The 20902-nt window shown below is 43.0% G+C and overlaps 1 protein-coding gene across 7 annotated transcripts; it reads left to right on the forward strand.

Moving 5' to 3' along the window:
- Nucleotides 1-543: 543 nt before the first annotated feature.
- Nucleotides 544-19855, forward strand: PIAS2 (protein inhibitor of activated STAT 2). 7 transcript variants are annotated; one of them, XM_029962141.1, is made up of 14 exons: nt 544-1157; nt 3740-3824; nt 4463-4513; nt 4619-4709; nt 7811-7945; nt 9930-10035; nt 10622-10695; nt 11533-11693; nt 12282-12415; nt 12828-13015; nt 15144-15283; nt 15788-15846; nt 17117-17154; nt 17838-19855. In XM_029962141.1, exons 1-14 carry the CDS (start codon nt 686-688, stop codon nt 18045-18047), a joined length of 1944 nt encoding a protein of 647 aa, XP_029818001.1. In that variant the 5' UTR covers nt 544-685; the 3' UTR covers nt 18048-19855. The 7 variants fall into 7 exon arrangements, 4 of the variants coding, with proteins under 4 accessions (XP_029818001.1, XP_029818000.1, XP_029817998.1 ...); XR_003916037.1 differs by having other exon boundaries at nt 552-1157; nt 12828-12999; nt 15788-16784; nt 17867-17938; XR_003916036.1 differs by having other exon boundaries at nt 552-1157; nt 12828-12999; nt 15788-16784; nt 17841-17919.
- The last annotated feature ends 1047 nt before the right edge of the window (nt 19856-20902 follow it).

Below are 20902 nucleotides of genomic sequence, written 5' to 3' on the forward strand. Positions count from 1 at the left end.
TGTCACATGTTGCCAGAATGTGATACGAAAAAGACAGGAAGATTTTTGTGACATTTGAAGAATCAATATTGTTGGCTAAACAGTCTGTGTCTATTGTATGATGTATATAGAATGTATACAGTAAGATATAATGTGGCTTTTTAAAAACTCTGCCTTGCTGTGCCATATTTTCAGCAGTGAAACCTGATGTGCCTGTCTCTGTTCATGCCTGCTTTTAACACTCTGTCCAAAATAAAGGGAATTTCACAACAAACTATGCAGAAATTGAGAAATAAAGTAAGGAAGTGCTTGAAATGTGTTGGAAGGCAGGTCACAGTACTGATTCATCTGATTTTTTTGTTGTTGTTGTTTGCTTGTTCCTTGAAGTGAGCCAGTTACTTTGTGTTACAGAATGTGCTTCTGCCTGTGAGTTTAAGGTAATGCTCCATGAGTTGCATTAAAGGTTTGTTAGTATTGTTTCACTGTGGAAACGAGTCTTTGAAGTTATTAACTCAGCCGAACTCAACCTGCATCCTGGACACTTTGTTTCTTCACTTTAAACCAGCCGTGCTCTTTTGTTTTGTCAGGGTGCAGGTAGTACCTAAGGTGCGATGATGGAAAGTAGATGCTTCATCATGCTCCTTGAAAAGGCCTCCTTGGGGCACTCTTGGCTCACCTGTGCTTATCTCTCTCTCCTCTCTAGAATATGGTATCAAGTTTTCGTGTTTCTGAACTGCAAGTGTTGCTGGGGTTTGCTGGACGTAACAAAAGTGGGCGCAAACATGACCTCCTGATGAGGGCTCTGCACTTAGTGAAAAGCGGCTGCAGCCCGGCAGTTCAGATCAAAATCCGAGAACTCTATAGGCGACGGTACCCCAGGACGATCGAGGGACTTTCAGATTTATCGGCAATAAAACCCGCGGCTTTCAACTTGGACAGTAGTTCCTCTCCTGTGGAGCCTGACCTGGCCGTTTCTGGCATTCACACACTCCCTTCCACTTCGGTCACGCCTCAGTCTCCTTCCTCGCCTGTCAGGTCCGTGCTCCTCCAAGACACTAAGTCCCACTTTGAGATGCAGCAGCCGTCCCCTCCAATCCCACCCGTTCATCCTGATGTTCAGCTGAAAAGCTTACCTTTCTACGATGTGCTTGATGTGCTCATAAAACCCACCAGTCTAGGTAAGTGTTTACCACCTCTGCGGATGGCTTAATTCGTGAAATAAGTGTTGCTTCTGACAGTACTGAGCCCAGACCTAAATGGCTTTTTGCTCCTGGGGAGAAGTGGCAACACCCTTCCTTTCTCATCTTTACGCTTGCCCTCTCTGCACCACTTGTCCCCAGAAGTGCAAAGCTACACTTCATGGAAAATAGTGCTCTCTTTTGTAAATGTGATATGATTAAAGACCTTTGTCTTTTGAATATTAAATAATAGAGCCAGGTAGTTTAGTTGGAAGGTACCTACAATGGGCATCCAACTGCCTGACCGAAAGTTGAAGAGTAATATTTAAGGGCATTGTCCAAATGCCTTTTAAACACTGACAGGCTTGGAGCATTGATCACCTCTCCAAAAAGCCTGTTCTGGTGTTTGATCACGCTCCTGATAAATAAATGCTCCCTAATGCCTTGTCTGAACCTCCACTTTTTGGCTGAAAGATTTGGACCTGAAAACTCTGCCTGTTACAGATGAGGAATAGGTCTGGCGGGGTCAATAGGAAAAGGATTTCAGAGTCTCAGTAACTTACAAGTTGCAACAATGTAAAGAGAACAAATTCATTTGTCTATTTTACCCTTATCTCACTGCAACAATTCTGCAGGCTCTGACATCTGTCACTGAAAGAGATACTTTGTGTTGGGATGTTCAGTGTTGAGCTCAGAGTGCTGAAGGTTTCTTAACCTGAAGGTTGTTGCCATACTGGATGTTACAGCGTGGAGTGGACCTTTGTCTTCCAAATAACCTGAAATCCAGTTTGTCTTCCTCAAGTGCCTCAGTCTTCTACGTTTAATTATTTGGAACTACATTTTCTGTCTTGAAATTCAATGTGGCTTACCTTAAAAGGCAAAAAAAGTTCCCTAACTATTTAGTAATAAGCTGTTTGCATCCTATTAAACATTTTATTTTTTGAAACTGATCATAAAGCCTTTTAGTCTGTGACTTATGTTTCAGTGAGGCATATACTGATCATTGGTCATACTCCAGTACCTAAAGCAGAAAACTTTACTAAGAAATGTTATTTACAGTGCCAGTTGTCACTTCTTTGTGTCTGTTGTGACACCCTGTTAGAGGAGGGTTTAATATCTACCTGGGTATTGGTGCAATAGCTATTTTGGTGTTGGACAGCTCTGGCTTGTGCTGTCATTACCCTTGCAGAGATAACCTGTCAGTGCCACAATGTACTGGATGAGCATAGAAATCAGATATGAGGAGTAATTGATATGCAAATAATGGGCCCTTCAGATGTTATAGGGATATGGTAACACTGACTGAGAATCATGCTAATTGAGGACTCATGTGCAAATATGGCATCTTTTATTTAATATTTTTATATTTATGTGGATAGCTTGTATTCCCAGTTAGTAGACCTTGGCAACTGGGACGTGGAACAAACAGTTTTTGGGTGTTTGGGAATTAAGGATTCAAATAACAAGTAGGTCAGAGAGTTCAGTCCACTTCACTGCAACTCTTAAAAGGCATGAGTGTAGGTATTGTTTTGCACTAACATGAGAGCACAAGTGTAGGTGTGTGGTTTTAACCCCCACTTAATTAAACAGCAAAATATTTCTATGGTCTTTTTGACATGTACTCAAGTATTATTTTAAAATATCAAGTGCCTCCTGTGGTGTGTATGTGTATGTGTGCACAGTGTAGCTGTTTGTAACTGTTTGAAGAACTTGATGTGTGTTTGCTCCACCTGGGCTCTATTTCAAGTTTGTCTTCTTTTTTGTGTGTTTTTTCTGGGCATAGAGATATCTGCTCAATACTACAGTGTCCAAGGCAGTCCAGCTCTCACAAGTATGCCTGGTTTAGTTGTGCTGTTTTTGCATATGTCCTCCTTGCTGCTTGTTTTAAATTGGACATGTCTAGTCTTCCTTTATTTCAGGTCAAGATTTTTAAGTTTTCAAGTTGAAGGAAAGTAGAAAAGTAAAACGTGCGTAGTATTGACCTTTAATACTAAAATCTTGCTGCTTCCCATCACTGACAGACAAGCTGGACTCTGATGTGAAAGTTGTAGTTATTTATTTTTTTGCCAGATGCTACTGATGGGTAATTCCAGACACAAAGTCTAGCTGGCTTCTCTGGCACTAGGGGTTGTGGTGTCTCCCTCCCTCCCCAAAGGTTTAGTTACCTTTAGCTGTTTCTGAATTTCCCAGCTGCCCATTGATAACTTCTGGTGCACATTTTCTTCCTGTAGTACCTTACAGAAGTTGTCAGCATCTCTGTGGTCCTCCTTATGTCAGGTATCCAGTGTAATATTCTGTTGTGTGTTTGTTTGAGCCTTCCTCCCTTGGGAGAAAGGATTGTAACACAGTTTGCCAAGCTGCTTTAGTACTGAAGTGTAACATGATGTTAAGCCATCTGAGTGTAGTGGAATGAGTGATTTGTTCTGTTGCTTTCCTTGTGACAGTTACATGCAATTCAGCCACAATTTGAGTACATTCAATGACTTCTGCCTGATTCCAGGAAAAACTCAATTGCAGATCCTGCTATAATCAATGACTTTAATCACTGTGGTTCAACCTCTTTTGTGTCTCTCTTTTTCTAGTACAGAGCAGTATTCAGCGATTCCAAGAGAAGTTTTTTATCTTTGCTTTAACACCTCAGCAAGTCAGAGAAATCTGTATTTCCAGGTAAGAAATGAGTGTGGCATAATGTAAGTACACTTCTGCAAAATTTCAAGAGAAAGTGTGCGGGTTTTTGTTCATTTTGTTCATCATGTGCTCTGTAGATGCAGAGTGATAATCCTCAAGTTATGCTGAGTTTATCTGTTGTGTTTTCTTCAGGAACTACTGTGCATAGAATTTGTGTGCATTTGGGGTAAATCCTACCCCATTAAAGAGTTAACATTGACTGATTTTTAAATAATTGACACTATTTAGAGGGGTGGAAAGCTTCTCTTCCCTGCATGTTTCCTGTCTGCAGGAATGGAAGACTGCTTTTATCGTTTGTCCCAGGGTTCATGTTGTTGCAAGACCTGTTGGTGTAAACCAAAACAATTCATAGGTGCTTTTTCCTCTCTGGCATCATCAAACTTTATGGCTACTATAAACTGTTGATAGAGGATGCCGATACTGAAGTCCTGCATAACTTAGCAGTAGCCAAACGGAAGTGTCACTTGTAAGACTTGTTCATAGATCAATAAAAGAAAAATGAGAGCAAAGTTTAGTGATGCTGGGGCAGGTGTGCCAGTTCTGTCTGTGTATGACTGGGATATGAGTCCTGCTGTCTTAATGAGTACTTCTCTTTTTTTTTCTTCTCTTTGTCATAGGGACTTCTTGCCTGGAGGCAGGAGAGATTACACAGTCCAAGTTCAGCTAAGGTACCTTTTCTGTAATGTTCTCTTAAAACTTCTTAATTGGCTAATGTAACATAAGTGTTTGTGGGGACACTTGAAAATGATGCTTTCTCTTTTTTGTGTACACAGGTTATGCCTAGCAGAGACAAGCTGCCCTCAAGAAGATAATTATCCTAATAGTTTGTGTATTAAAGTAAATGGGAAGCTTTTTCCATTGCCGGTAAGTGTTTGCATCATTTGTGCCTTCTTGGTGGCTTATGGGGGGGAGGTTGCATTCCTCTGTAATGTTGGCTTTCTAAAATAGTCAAGCTATTAGTCAAATAGTCAAATTCTTCTAAGGTTAGGCATGTGGTTTGTACATTTGCTGTATGAGATAGTCCATGTAGTGGCTGTAACATGATTAATAGCAGTAATGGCTAACTGTGTTGTAGCCACCTATGGTGAACCTCATCTGTTGCAGTTAACATAACAGAATATGTCAGGAACAAACCAGTGTCTGCATGGAGAATCCTCCTCATAAGTCCTTAGACTGAGTTTATTTGCGGGTGGTATTTCTTACTGTGTGGGCAATCTGAGTTTGTGATAGGCTTGAGTTCTTCATTGTCACAAGGGAACGGCATCACCTTCTTGTGTGCCACTTGTACATTGCCATGCATCTGTTCTGGGTAGAGCAGAGTTAATTATGGGGATGAACAGGCACTTCTTAGGCTTTCCAGCATTTGCTGATACTGGGACAGAACGGTGTTGGCAGTCACACTTCACTGGTGTCTGATGTTGCGGTACATGGGCAGGGTCACCTGCTTGGATACATGCAGAAAGGGAAAAGCGCACTCATTCTCGAAATATCTCTGGAATAGGTTTCTCTGTTCAAGAGAACAGAGAGAAGCTCTTACACAACCCACTCAGAAATAGTTCTGGAACCTATAGAAGATGGAAAAAGTCATAGTACAGAGGTGTTTTTCAGCAGTGGGTTTGCAAAGATGCTGCTTGGCAGGAGAAAGTGTGAAACTTCTTTTTCAGAATGCTTGTAACCGTCTTGGTGTGTCAGATGTGTTGTCCTGTACCTTCCCTCCTCCCTTATGCAGCCATGACTTTTTTTTTTTTTTTGTGCCTCTATGCAGCTTCAATGAGACTCTTCAGTTTCTCTTCCCCCTACTTATGTCTTCAGGGTATAAGAGGGTTTCTTTTGTATGTTTTCTGGTCAGTACTTTTTGCAAGTGCCACTTACGTTCTCTGCCATGACCTTGAGCATTTTCTCCTTTCTTTGGCAGATTGTCTTAATTTCTTGCAGCAACCAACCAAAAAGAGTTGAGTCTGTTGTTATCTTGTGGACATCAGTGTCTTGTTAATACAGTTTACAGTTTTTATAGGAGTTAATATAGTTTACACCCTGCTGTGCTGTGTTGTACTCTCCATTTTGTGCGTAACTTGTCACAGTCACGGCAGAAACTGTAGCCTTGGATTATTGCTTTGCTTTGGATCTAAATCCTGTAGATTCTTCCTGCATGTCATAAGATGATTCTTTCATCTGTTTAGCAGAACTTTAGGTGAGAAAGTGAAAAAAACCCACTGTTGTCTTGGCAACTTCCTTTCCCCTCCTCCTTCACTATGAGCTGAATGAAAAATACAGTCTCAGTCTGAGTGCTTCTGCAGACATTTTTTAGTTGATCTGGTCACTGTCTGCGTCCTCTCGTGGTTCCTTTCTGTTGCAAGAAGAGTAAGATAACCTCTTTGCCTCAAAGACTGGCATTGTCCACCTCAGTAGTGTTGGTGTTAGGTAAGTAATGATACCAGTCTCTGGTGCCAGCTTGCACAGTTCATAAGTGAGCATTGACCTGTCTTTCTCTGGTATGGCAGTTCTTGCCTCTGCAGGTGTCTGTACGTTATTCTTGGTCATCTCCTTGGCTGCAGTCCTTACCAGAAGCTTCATGGAAATGCTGCCAGTGTGCTAATGCTGGTTCAGGTTGTGCCAGCTCATGTTAACACAGTGTTTCTTTGTACTCCTACATCTGTGTCCTCCTCTTAGTGTTGGATCTGAATTAAAACGAATAAATGTAGAGCTTGCCGTGCTGGTAACAAGGATTTGATACATGTTGCATTACAGCGAGGGCTTCTCCTGTCGAAGTCTCCTGTAGGGAAGTCAAAAGTGACCTCCGTAGGCCACTGCAGGTCCCTTTCAAAGGCCAAAGTCCAGTAGGGCAGGGCAAGTTGGAAATAGCCAGATAGAAGAGCAGTCTTCTTTCTGTTGATAAATTTCCTGGCTGTAGCAGATGATACCTGCTTTGAATAATATGGTTCTTGGAAGAAGCATGGAAGACTTAAGGTCCAAATAATGTTGGCAGTTGCCTGCCACTGGAGTTGGCAGCCTGACTAAACAGGCCATTCTGGTTGTGAAAGGCAAGCAGAGTGCTCTCAGCTCCTGGAGGATAGGAAGGGAAGGCTTCAAATTTGTTGTAGGAATTTTAGGGTGAATCTGTTCTCAAGAAAAACGTCTGTGGAAGAAAACCTCAACAGAAGCTTCACTGAAATGAGTCACGTGCACTGCAGAGTCTGTCTCTAAAAAAAAGAAAAAAATTGGGAAACGTAAGGGAATTTGCATTCTTTTTCTTCTGAAAGCAGGGCAGCTTCACTGTAGGTTGGAGGCAGCAGGGGTGTTTTGGCTGGTATGGTATGGGTGGAAATACCCTCCTAAATATTGCAGGAATGGTGTATTCATCCACATAAGCTCATTAGTAGAGAAAGACCTACTACAGCAAAGCAATAGGGATGTATACTCTGTAAATGGCTGCAGCTGTTTTGTCTGGTTAAAGAAAAGGCAAATCATTCCATCTTTTAAATGTGAAATTGTCAGCGGTCCCCTTGAGTCTGCTGCCTCTGTGTTCTGGGGTAAAGCACACGTGGTGAGGTTCCTGGTCACTCATCTGTGGTGAGCACCACTAAAGGCAGTGATTATCCTATGGTCTGCTGGTCTAGGGGGTGGAAGAGGCTGTTTTTATCTTTTTTTTTTTCTTTTTTTTTTTTTTATTATTACTGTTTTTATTTTTAGACTTACCATATTTCAAAGTGACTCCTTTCCCAAGCACTAGTCTGTGAATGCATGAGTTTCTCTGGGTAAAGAAATACACATTTTTCCAGCATATTCTTTCTGGGAGCATTTCTTGTATAAAACAACACCGTCTTGAACTAAATGAAATCTGTCAGTCAGTTCTGTGCAAGACAAAGCTGCAGTCTCCTGTTGGATCCATGCTTCCCATGGATCTGTTTAAAACAAGTCTGTGTCAGCAGACTTGGTAACACATTAATTGTCCTTTCTTCCCACAGGGATATGCTCCTCCACCAAAAAATGGAATTGAACAGAAGCGACCTGGCCGTCCCTTGAATATCACATCTCTAGTTAGGCTGTCGTCAGCAGTGCCAAACCAGATTTCCATTTCCTGGGCTTCTGAAATTGGAAAGGTAACCTGTGTGTTCTGTAGGGTATGGGAAGTTTGTCTAAATAACCTCTTCTAGCATTCCTGTCCCCCTGCTGCCTGGCAAGGCAAACACCAGCAAGTGTTTGGTGTTAGGTGGCTGAACTCACCATCAGTGCCAGGAAACAAAGTTTGCTCTAAAACTGTGGTAGTTTTCAGTAACACATATATGTAAGATTCACATACAGATGGAAAGACTTCCTTATGGGATTCACATTAGAAAGCTTCCTTTAAGGGTTTGCCTGAAATGCATGTCAAAAATAGCAAATTCTTTTTGTGTAAATAGTAAATCCCCTTGTGGATTTATTACAGAAAGAAAGGGAGAGTGCAAGGAATTTCTGACTTCATCCTAGGTTTAAATAATTGTTGCAACACTCTTTCAGCTCTTGGCAAGTCAAAAACTACTTATTCCTTTATCTCTGACTAGTTGTGTAAATTCTGGATTCAGTTAGCAAAGTAGTTTGCTGCTTAAGTTGTTCTTCAAAATCAAATTCTTTGGACTGAAGTCACCGCATGTTTCAAAGTGAGACTCCAGTATAAGCTTTTATATTAAAATTTTGAAAATAAATTGCAGAGAAAGCTAATGTTCATAAAATAAATGAAGGGCAGTGCTGACATCAAAGGGTGATTTTTCTAAAACAGAAGTGGAGGGAAAGATCTAAGTTGTTGCTTCCCAATCAAAGCACAGAATCTTTAGATGACTCCAGTGCTGTGTGTGGTCTTGGCTCTCCTGCTGACTCCTGCTTTCTTTCCCTCCTGTACTGCCAAAGCAGATGACTTGGAATGCTTGGACATCCTCCCTCTTGCCCTGAGAGGTGAAGCGAGTTCTTTGGTTTAAAGTTGGTGCCAGAACTTGCATAGCAGCCGTTGCTTTTCATCCTCAAAGTGAGACCCTGGGGGACAGCGTGGGGTGTCAGCAGCTCATGTGGTGTTGGCATGGACTGGGTTGATAGTGAAGGGCTGCTGAGTGAAGGGGGTGTAAACCCCTCAGAGCTGGGCAGACTTGAGCCTGTAGCATCCTCTCTGTAGGTAACAGATGGTTGTTCCTTAAAAAAAAAACAACAAAAAAACCCCCCAGAAATCCTTGTTTCTTAGTGGCTTCACATGCAATTAGATCAATTTATATGCTTGTCTAGGTAAGAGCTGGTTTTCCTCTACGTGGTAAAGGAAGAGCAGAGCTGTAGGTGTTGTCTAAAATGCCTGTGCAGTACCCAGGCAGTACAGGAGCCAGAGGGAAGGTGGCCGGCAGAGAGTGGAAATAAAAGGTCATGGATTGTGCTCATTATACAGATGAAACCATTATTATCCTGCAGCAGTGGGGCTTGCAGACTTTTCATTAGTGACCTCAAAGAGGGAGTGAGCACTGAACAAAAGAAGCTGGCAAGTGGTGTGAGTTAGGGAGGAGTAGGAAATGCCAGGGAGCGGGGCCAGGCTCAGCAGAGTGAACACGGTGTAACAAAGCTGGGCTTAGAAGTGCAGAACAAGGTAAAGAAAAGGTACAAAGAAACTGGGGCAGTTCTGTGCCATCTGAAGGTGTACTGTTTGCACCATAAAGACCATATATCTTCTGTCATGTGATCCTTTGAACTCCCCGCTGACACTGGTGAAAAGGGAAGGATTTAGGATACAAATGTAAGGAGTTCCTAAAGACTGTGTGTATGAGATGTGTCATTATCTAATTGATCTTTTCAAGAAAAGAGCCAAGGTTGTCTCTTGGTTGTGGAATTATTTTTCTTAGTTGTCATAACTGGAGTGAGACAGTTGAATTTGATTGGCCAGAGAATTCCGGCACAGCCTTAGTCTTCCACAAAATTGAAGTTGTCTGTCAATGCTTTTAATAACAGTTAAGCAAAAAGTCAGTTTTGTTTTTTTTTTTACTGTATGCTACAACTAGTGTAAATAGTGATCTGTTGACATAGTGGAAGTACTGTATGAAATCAACATTTCACCTTTAATCACTCTCTTTGTAGAGTTACTCCATGTCTGTGTATCTCGTCCGTCAGCTCACTTCAGCTATGCTTTTGCAGAGGTTAAAGCTGAAAGGTATCAGAAACCCTGACCATTCCAGAGCGCTAAGTAAGTCTCATTAACTTGCCTGTCTGTACTTTTGGAGGGTGGTTGGTGTCTCTCTAAAGCTAAACCTGGTAATACAGAAGGGATTTGCAGCATTTTGAGATGAAAGTTCGTGCCCAGGTTGTCACAGGTTCTCTTTGCTGTTGCTGAGGTGTCACACTTTTTTTGAGTGGGGGTCCCCTGTGCTGGTAGGGAGCACACCCAGAGATCCCATCTGAAATGTCCTTATGGGAATGCCATGAGCACCCCTTACTGGACTGTGAGGTGCAGGTAAATATCTTAAAATTCTCTTCACTCGTACCTTACTCATCGATAATTGTTTCATTTCTCTCTTCACATGTTGGGTTGAGTTTGCTCTACTAACCATGTGGCTGTTAGTGCATCTGCAATCAAACAGCATCAGATAATGTTGTGATGCAGTTTGCCAATTGCTGATAAGTAGTGAAGCTGTTGTTTGATATTGCTACGAACTAGTTTCCTAGATGCTTAATTTTTTTAGATGGCTGGAAGAAAGTACATGTACCAGTGAATCAAGATTAGCATTTGAAATAAGGATGTCTGTGTGTAACTTCCTACTTTATTTTAATAGTTAAAGAAAAGCTAACTGCAGATCCTGATAGTGAGATTGCTACAACCAGTCTGCGGGTATCTCTGATGTGTCCTGTAAGTATGGCTGGAAATTTACAGATACAGATTTGTATTTTCATCTGTAGTGCAGAATTGGGCTGCTTTTCAGAAGCCCTGCTTTAGAAACCTCACTGGCTTTATATTTTATATTAATGAGCCAGTATAAAGTAGTGGGGAGAAGGCTGCATCTAAAGCACCTGGCTGTAGCAGCAGTCACCCATCTGTGGTTTAGAACTGTGAATGCCTCAGTTGTGAAGCACCGAGGCAAGTTGCTGCTTGTGCCTGTATAGTGATGTCTGTAGAGGGAGTAACCTTGTATATTGAGGTGTTGAGGCTAATGGGGCAGGCTGGTTTATAATTAAAGGATACAGTAAAAGTAAGTAAAATCCATACCTCCTCGTCTTGATGGCTTTACTGCAGCTACTATAGCAAACAAAAAGTTGATCATCTTGTAACAAGGTATTGCTGCCTTGGGGTTTCTGTTCTCGGGCAGAAATTGGTCATTCTGAGTCTTACTAGTACATGGAGCTCGGGAAAACGCCTGAATTTTTCAGTTAAAAGAAAATTGTGAAAGCAGGTACTGCAGTAGGTAATTTATTAAAAATAGGATCCTAGAAATAACGTGGTTGCAGGTCCATTAGAAATGTTCCTGACTGTTTTCTGCTTTGGGAAGCCTTTGAATGTAGATTAATTGTTCCTTTAGGAGCATTGTACGTCCTGTGGTGGGGTGGATTTGTTGGCAGCACCCTTATCCCAGGGCACCTCTGTAGGAGCAGAGAGAGCTGTTTCACCCAGTGCCTCTGGATTCATTATTAACCATCCAGGCCTGCTTCTGTCTTCAGTTTTGACACTCTTTAAATGCATCTCCTGCAGCTGGGAAAAATGAGACTGACAATCCCCTGCCGGGCTGTGACTTGCACTCACCTGCAATGTTTTGATGCTGCTCTTTATCTTCAAATGAATGAAAAGAAGCCTACCTGGATCTGCCCTGTCTGTGACAAAAAGGCAGCTTATGAGAGCCTAATACTAGATGGGTAAGAGACTGGGTTTGCAGATTACACAGTTACTTAAAAGTTTTCATTATGTACTTGACAACTACTTTCGTCCTTGAGGTTTAGCCATTCCATACTGTTTTTTGTCAAAATGCTTTAGTCTGGGAGGAACTGTTAGACTCTTAATTTCTCCTCTCATGTAAAGAACTATGTGAGTTATCTCCTAACGGCATCATGAGACTCTTGAGCCTCAGTGTATTTCCTCTGGAGAAATCCAAATGTGACATCTAGGGATAGGTCTTCCTTTCACATGTCCCTGTCTCTGAAAGCTGTTAACTTCAAAGTTTAACTCATAAAAAAATTGCCAGACTTGGTTCAAATGGTGATGATTTCTGCTTTTGTATGAAAATCTTTGAATTACAGTAATCTTGGAGTGAAAGAAATATGGATAGGTTGGGATAATCTTTTCTGATATCTGCAAAGGCTGTAATTACAGGCTTTCAGGTAAGCAGGAACTAAGGAGAGAGAAGAGTGGGTGGAAGGTGATCATAATTATCTTTTCTACTGTGTCTCCTTTTCACTTAGAAGAAAAATTTCACTTGGACTCAAAAGGGAAAATTTATTTTTCAGGCTCTTTATGGAAATTCTTAATGAATGTTCAGATGTGGATGAGATCAAATTCCAAGAAGATGGCTCCTGGTGCCCCATGAGGCCAAAGAAAGAAGCTGTGAAAGTCTCAAGTTCTCAATGTACCAAAATAGAAAGTATGTACATCTGGGTACTGATTGCAAACCAGCAAAAAGTCTTGGAGACTTAATTGTAGCTTGGATAATGTATGTGGGTGTTGGTGTTTGTTTTGTGGAGGGCTTAGTACTTCTGACTGTCTTGTAATTTGAACTAAGAAACAAAGAGTGCGCTTTTGGGCTTTGTCTTTCCTCTTTATAATAGCAGTTAAGAAAATGAAAAGGTTGCTTTTGCATCCCTTAACTGATAAGTGAAGACGAAAGTTTGTGCTTTAATATCCTCAGTGGGACACAGAATGGTCACAGAACAGTTACTGGGCTGTAACATTCTCTGTAGTGGCCAGGAAGGTGATCTATAAAGCAGGATCTGAGTTCCTGGTTGTGTTGCAAATAGAAGCTGCTGATGTCACCAGTGCTTTATTTTCTTCTTCAGGTTCCAGTGTTGTTAGCAAACCCTGTCCTGTGACAGTGGCCAGTGAGGTTAACAAGAAGAAAGTTGACGTTATCGACCTGACAACAGAAAGCTCTTCTGATGAAGAGGAAGATCCTCCTGCCAAAAGGAAGTGCATATTCATGTCTGAAATACAAGGGAGCCCAACCAAAGGGTTTGTCAATTTTAAAGTTAGTTGTTATTCTGTAATGTCTCAGATAAACTGATGTGTGGAGAAATGGACTGGGGATCCAGCTCCACACTTCCAGAGGAGAACTTCTAGGCCTCTTCTTGCAGAAGGTTTTATTGATACGGTAACTTTGTGCAGGCAAAACACTGTTAAATAGTTTTACACTTTACAAAAGACTTGCACTGACTGTTGCTGTGTTTGCAGGGATGTTTCTCCATAGAAAAGGAAGCTGACTAATCTAGTGGACAGTGTTCCCATGAGAAAGTAGATTATGCCGTGTGGAGGAGTTTTGTGCATTCTTACTAAGTTAGTGTCATCTTAAAGTGTGATCCTTTATCTTGCTGTTTGTTACACCCTTTATCTAATCTGCTCTGGTGCCCAGGGAGCGAGGCTGTGTGGTGTCTTTCATCCAAGGGAGGCACTTTGCTGTTTTGAATCAAGACAAACTTTTCCTCCGTGTCTCTGATAAGCTCTGGAATGTCTTGAACGCTGTTGTTGGCCGTGGTTATCAGTCAGTCCTGCACCTTGCTTGGCACAGCAAACGACTTCCCAAGTTCTCTGGCAACTGCTCCATCTTTATAGTCAGGCCTGACTTCAGCACCAGGCTTAACTTTACTGCTGTGCCACCTTTTCTCTGTCCTGATCTGTGCACCTCGGCTCAGGTACTGTTTGTGGCTTCCATACTGTTCTTGCTTGTGGCCTGTGGGGCACTGGAGACCTGCAGGGAGCGAGGGGCACTGGTCAGGCTTGCCAGCACTTGCTGCTCCAAGCTCAGCTTTTAGTAATGGCTCATCAGTTAGTGTTGCTGCATGCGTGTCCATGTCTCTCTTATGTCTTGTACTAAAATAGTAGTAAATAACCCCAAACTCCATCTGTTTTGCCAGAAGAAATGAGCAGGTGCTCTGTGTCTCTAGTCCACAAGAATGTGTGTGTGGGCTTAGGTGAACAGAGAGTTGGTCATCTTCAACCACTTTCAGCAGCAATACTGAAATGCTGTTGCTTTTTTGTGAGCACTGTGGAGGAATCCTTCTGCAAGAGACTCTATTTCTTATTTTTACAAGAAAAAATAGCTACAAGTGCATCTCCTAATGAAGTTTCAGAAGGCACCAAGATTTTTTCCATGCTCCTGTGTTTGACATGGCTGCCTGCAACCGTAATTGTAGGAGGACTGAGTTTTTTTGTCTCTCTATGACCCATGTGTTTTCCTTGCTTTTTGGGTATGGATATGGCATTTTCATTTTTCAAATCCAAGTCAAAGCCAGGCTTTTGGGCAACAACTTGTCTCCTGTAAACAGTGTTGTCTGCTGGTTTTGGCAAAACCGTGGGGTGTCTTATAGGCAGGTAGGTGAAGTGTGAGAGGTGCTTATGAAGGGAGGGTCTGAAATCCAAGTTTCTGACACCAGAAGTAGCTTAAAGACAGGAGTCCGGGGAGGAAGACATGAGTGGATAACGCTCATGGCTGGAGGGAGTGATGTGAAGCAGCTGGGTGCAGGATTCTGGGTGTTTCCACCTGACTTGGAGTTTATGAACTACTTTATTCATGTGGCCTGAGCACCCGTGGTGGTGTCTGTTACAGTGTTGTGAAGAGATCGGGCAGCAGGAGGAAAGGCAGTAAGGTTGGAGCTGCTTGTATGCTCCTGGAGAGCTGAACTTAGCTTGGGCTCAGGCTTTGAGTAAGGTGGGCTTATATTTAATTGCCACATGTATAATCTGTACTCCGGGGGCTGGATAATGGTCAGTCATGCCCCTGGCATGACAGATTGGCGTTGAGGAGGAGTTCTGAGGATGAATCAGACTGAGCACTCCTGACTTTGGCCACCTGCACACCCCTCTGAGTGTGCTCACAGACACCCATTTCTGTCTTTGTCACCAATGACTCCAGCACTGTACTTTGTTTTAATGCCAGCTTGCTCTTATGTCACAGCTGCTGTTGAGAGCCAAGATACGGTCATGTTATTATGAAGACTGTTATGAAAGAGGAAATTAGAGTGGATACTTTGTAGTGAGTAGCCACGCTGGAGTTGTGTCGTAACCCAGTGACTTGTGAATGAGAGTGCACAGCAGTGTGTGGTTTCCCTTCTGCAACTAACGGCCAGGTTGTTTGTAATTTCCCATGCTGTCTGAAACAGGGTTCTCATGTACCAGCCATCCACTGCCAGAGTGCCCAGCGTGACGACGGTCGATGCTGTTGCAATTCCTCCTTCATTAACAGAGTACCCAGTACCATTCCATCACCCACCAATATCCAGTATTTCATCGGACTTGCCAGGTAGGTGCTGGATGTTTTTCGTGTGTGTTCTGACAGCATTATTAATTTAAGGGGGCGGGAGGAGGGGGGTAAAAATTGAAAAATTGATTAACACTTTGTTGGTTTTTTTTCTAATGGAACAAGACTATATGCAGTATTGCTCTGATGTGATGTCTAGACAAGCCCAGTACAGGCTGTTTGCCCAGTTTCAGGTTGCATTTTGCAACAGCAGTGTGACAAACGTTGCTTTTGGGGTACAAATTGGCACTTGGGCACAGCAGCCAGAGACTGCTCTCGCTGTGCTCAGTCAGACTTTGTGTAAACATCCTGTGGTTATGCTCTGTAGAAGTGAGGGAGAGTAGTTGCTTGTTTAAGTTAGTAGAGTTGTGAAGGTGCTGACTCATCCCAGCCCTTGGTATAGATACTCTGCTTGCTGATTGTGGTGGTGCTCTGTCTAGACTGTATGAAAAAGGTTAAGGTGAGCTACAATCTGTGAGCTGACCTCTATTGACTTTCTTTACCTAGACATACCCTAAATGCCTATGATGTATTCTTCAACACTGCTGCTAAATATCAGACAAAAGGTGGGGATACTGATTGTTTTCTATCCTGGCTCCTTGAAAAGAACACTTGTATATAGGGACTCTGGGGGTTCTCTTGGCCGGCTGTAACAAACCCAGAGCCCAGGAAGTGGTGACTTGTGGTGACAGGTGTCACTTTGGCCTCCTGTACTTCCCCTCTCCCTGCTCCATTGCCTGTTTCCATGCCTTCCCTGCAACATCTCTGGGTTTTTTCCTCTTCTTTCAGCACCAGTTTGGCAATGAGATGGATATCATTCCCCTTGTTTCTCTGTCCATTTTGGCTCCCTTACTGCTCCCTCCCTCCACTTCTCCCTTGTTATGAAATCAGTTGTTTTCTCAAATTGGTTAGGAGAGTAAGCTGAGAGAATGGAAGTCTAGAACTGTTGTCCATCTGTATCAACAGAAGTTCTAGAATGCGCATGAACAAAAGAAGCTGTCAATTCTGTAAATGCAACTGAACTTTAAATCTCCTTCAAAATTTCTCTCTAATGGAAAAGAGGAGGAGAGATGTCACTGACCAGAACAGATGTGGAGGTGAGGGGAGAGGGAGGGAGTAAGTCGATCATTTCTTTCTGTTGACATAGCAAACACAAGGCCAATATTTAGAAACAAAACAAAAAAATGTGGTAATTTCTCATTGGTTTCATAATTCTAAACATCTTGCCCTAAATGCTTACACGCTAATGGTGTTTAAGATGGACGCTAGTTGTCACTGCTCTTAGAGGATATACTTTGAACTACTTGTAGTTTCCTCTTCTTCGTTCCTTTTATTTGTCTAGACACAAAACGGGGATGATATTAGAAATGTTTCCTTATTGGCTGCCCGTGGGTGGAGGAAGAGACCTGCTGCTTGTTTTTGGACTTGTGCATGTTGTGACTTTACTTCATTCCAGCATCTTTAATGTGATGACACTCTTCATGTCCCAGTTTGGCCAAGTCAGGTACAATATGCAGTGAAACTTGCATTATGAACCAACAGCTCCAAACGGCAACCTCCATCTAAGCAACCACATTGAACCACCCTGCAATATCCAGTGAATAATACATCATTGTCATCCTCATTCTTAAAAAGAGCCACTTGTACTAGATAACTTGTTTTGCTGCTGCCTGAAGTAGTCATTGAGAGTGGTGTCACAGTGGTATATTCCATTTAGAAGCTGTGTATCAATTGCAAAATCTGTTCTACAACCACAAAAAAAAAAAAATTCCTTAAATTTGTTGTATGTGAATAAAAGAGAGACTTATCAATTTATTATCCTTCTCTTCCTCCTAGGTCTGGATTTTCTTTCGCTAATCCCAGTTGATTCACAGGTAAGTTTCTGAACTGCTGTGGCGTTAATTTCCAAGTCTGATTTTTGTGACATTCTGCTCCAGTAATTATCAGGGTGCTGTTGTCATCCAAACCATGTTTGCAGTCCACTTGCTTGGACCTAACCACAGCCCAGGAAAATCCGGTTTCCCAGTGAGAGCCAGTAATGTAGGTGCACTGAGGAGGGTTCAGTTTAGCCTTACTCTGATAAATCCAGGCCTGGAAACTCGCTCCTTACTGGCAGTTTGCTTTTTTAAAGCAAGTACAAGATCAGCACTAACTTGAATACAGCCAGGGTGGTGAGGCCCTGGCACAGAGAAGCTGTGGCTTCCCCATCCGTGGAAGTGTCCAAGGCCAGGTTGGACAGGGCTTGGAGTAACCTGCAATAGTGGAACGTGTCCATGCCCGTGGCAGGGCAGTGGAACAAGATGAGCTTTAAGGTCCCTTTCAACCCAAACCATTCTGGGATTCTTTGAAAAGCAGAAAGGGGAGGATAGTGGGGAAGTGCTTGTGTATGCCATCCCCGCTTGCTTACTCTCTTTGTACAAGTCTGGTTCTTGCTGTGCACACCCTCAGGGTGTTCCACTAGAAACATGTCTGGTGCTTGTTGTAGGGAAGATGTATCTTCAGAGAATACATTTCCCTTGTGCAGTTAGTCTCTTCACTCTTCATTGTTTGTTTCAAGCAGTACTGTCCTCCTATGTTTTTGGATAGTCTCACCTCAACCTTAACAAGCAGCACGCCTGGCAGCATCATCACCTCAGCCAGCCACCAGGAGAGCAGCACGCTCGTTAGCTCCTCGGGCAGGGCCGAGCCCGAGGCCGGGGTGATAACCAGCAGCAGCAGCAGCAGCGCTCCTGACATCATCTCCCTGGACATCATCTCCCTGGACTGACACTCGGGGCAGCACTGGACTCCCGCAGGCATTGCACAGAGCTGCAGCTCCTCCCTCTGGAACTCCAGCGTCATCACCCCGGAGGTCAATCCTGGTGTTTATTTTGAAAGGATTTCCCTTCTGGAAAGGGGGGTAAATTTGTTGATGCCAGGAGACAGAAGCGATAGGTTGGATGGTTGGTTTTGGTTTTTTTGTTTTTTTTTTTTTTCCCCCTGCTCATTAAGTAGCTGGTGTAGAAAAGGCCCTTGGAGAACATGTGTTTATGCTTTTGGTTTGTTCTGGGAGCACTGCCTTTTTCTTGCTAGGTGGATTCCATACATGTTTTCTAATTTGGTTGTAAGAAACAGCAATAATGTAAAAATTAATAAGGTTGTGGTTGTTTTTTTTTTTAATAAATAAAGGAACTTAATCACTCTAGAACAACAACCTGGATAAAGGTGCAGAAGTGTATGAGTTAGTGAATTCTTAATATTTTCACTGGGGCCTGTAATAAACTTCATTAAGACAATGAAGCTTTGAAATAGCCATGATGTGTTGTTTGTCTTGTTCCCCACCTCCCCCTTACCTGGGGATATATAAGAAACCTCTGTAAATGGGATTGTTTGGGGGGGTTTTTTCCTAATTTCATGTCTTTCTCAAATGCAACAAAATCCTAGGCTGTGACTTCTTCCTCTTTTGTGTTCTTTGGGCTGGGAAGGGGACAGACTATCTATGCAAACCCTGCATCACACGGTCTCTGTGCTGCCATGTCGGAATCAGGACACATCCCCACCACAAAAACTCCAACTGTGCAGTTGAGAGTACAGTTGCTTTCTGTGCCAGCTGTAAGGAGATAAAATGGGAATTAGTTTCTCAAGTGCAAATGTATTTGCAAGGATTTCTTGCTCATGGTTTCTGTCACTTCAGTAACTGCTGTATCCCACATGGGAATACTGCACTTAGACTGTGGGGGAGGCTTGGCTTTTTGGAAGGCAGAAGCCATAGCTGCACAATGTCCCCACCTAATTGGAATTATGTGTTTAGGGCTCAATGATGCTTTGTCCCATGTTTCCTGGCCTCCTGATTGTTGCTTTTCTACTTCAAAGGGAACAATTTCCTCCTGTTTTACTCCTCCAAGTGTGCTGCTTTGTTCGTGTGTGTGCAGTGTCTGCCATACACCTGGGGATAACCTCAGCAGTACTGTATGTGGAAGAGGTTACAGACTAGGAAAAACAAGTCATTTCCATAGAGCTGGAATAATGGTATTGTCTATGTATGCTGACATAGCAGCTTTTCCAAGTGGTGTGTTTCTGTTGAATAAATGTATTTGAGATTATTCCTTCCCTAATGTGAAGGTTTCACTTTTTTTCCTAATTTTATGTTCCTCTTTCGTTATTTCTTTAATTGGATGTCTGGTGCTTTTTGCTCTCCATTGCTGTTACAGTGTTGAACGAAGTACATGGATGAGAAATATTGAAGCAGAATGTTTTGTAACTCTTGTCTGCCCTGTACTCCCACCTTTAATGCTGCATTACTGTTCCTTATTGCCTTTTTTGTATGATATTTCACAGCAGTCTTGAGTTCACATGTTGGTCTTAATAGTGCATCTAGTCTTTCTTTCTTCTCCTTATCTGTTTAATTTTTTGTACCTGTTAAGGATCAGTTTTCAGCATGATTTATTTCCTATAAAACCATGCTTCTCAGGAAGTTTTTCCTGATGGCCTGCAGCAGATCAGTGCTTTCTGCATCACCATTGCACAGTGACTTGACCTGTAAGTAGAGTGTGGAGAGGGGCTCCAGAATAAAGCATTTAAAACTGGTCTTTGTTGTTGAAGATGCTTTTATTTGCTCTCCTCAAGACACCAGAGAATTTGTTGGGGTGGGTGGAGAGGGTGGATGGAGGAGGCTGCAACTGAACTGAGGCCTGCACCTCTCAAGCCCTGCTAAGCAGGACTGCAGGACTGTGCTGTAGCTAGATGAGGTTTTGGTTTACTTTTCCTTTGGCAAATTCCCAAATACATTCTTGTCTATCCAAGAACTTCTCACACAAGGAAAATCTTGGAGAAAAAGTTAGATGACACCTTACTACTTTGAGTGAACTGTATCAAACCTTCAGGCCAACTGCAGAAGGAGATAAAGGTGAGATAATTAAAAATGCAGTGAGATAATTAAAGGTGCAGTGAAAGCCTTCCTACACCAACTGGCCTCTTTTTTTTTTTTTTTTTTTTCTTTTTCCCTCACCCATCAGTTAGCTCACTTCCAGGAACTGCAGAAGTTGTAGCAATCTGCTAAAATCCTAGTGACAGAAAGGCTCTACCTTCCTGAAGGCTCTCAGCCTGAACTGGCTTCTGATTTTCATACTCCAGGAGGTTCTGCACCTGTCGAGCAGCAGGAATTTGGGTGTTTCCTGAATGGGAAAACAGTGTGTCCAGTGGGACCAGGGGGCAGTGCCCTCCCTGTGCTGGCACTGCTGAGGCACCTCCAGTGCTGGGGCAGTTCTGGGCCCTCAGACAAGAGAGACACTGAGGGGCTGGAGCGTGTGCAGGGAAGGGAACGGAGCTGGGGAAGGGTCTGGAGCAGCAGGAGGGGCTGAGGGAGCTGGGGGGGCTCATCCTGGAGAAAAGGAGGCTCAGGGGGGACCTTCTGGCTCTGCAACTCCCTGATAGGAGGGGGGAGCCGGGGGGGGATCAGGCTCTGCTGCCAGGGAACAGTGATGGCTGGCCAGGACAGGGTTAATTTTTTGTGCAGCCAGGAGGGGCACAGCCGGGACCCAGAGGTTATTCTGTACCACATCAGGTCCTTACTGCAAGTGGGGGGAAAGGGATTCTCTCCCAGTCAGGGTAGTGCCAGGTTGGGCTCCCCCCAGAGCATTTTGC

This window comes from Manacus vitellinus, unplaced genomic scaffold (genome assembly GCF_001715985.3).
Source record: "Manacus vitellinus isolate BGI_N305 unplaced genomic scaffold, ASM171598v3 scaffold_42_pilon, whole genome shotgun sequence".
Taxonomy (NCBI): Eukaryota; Metazoa; Chordata; class Aves; order Passeriformes; family Pipridae; genus Manacus; species Manacus vitellinus.

Coding starts and splice junctions, on each gene's coding strand:
- PIAS2 (XM_029962141.1), top strand. CDS start 686: ATGGTATCAAGTTTTCGTGTTTCTGAACTGCAAGTGTTGCTGGGGTTT. Junction 4,514..4,618: donor ACAGTCCAAGTTCAGCTAAG/GTACCTTTTCTG, acceptor TTGTGTACACAG/GTTATGCCTAGCAGAGACAA. Junction 13,016..15,143: donor AAGGGTTTGTCAATTTTAAA/GTTAGTTGTTAT, acceptor TGTCTGAAACAG/GGTTCTCATGTACCAGCCAT.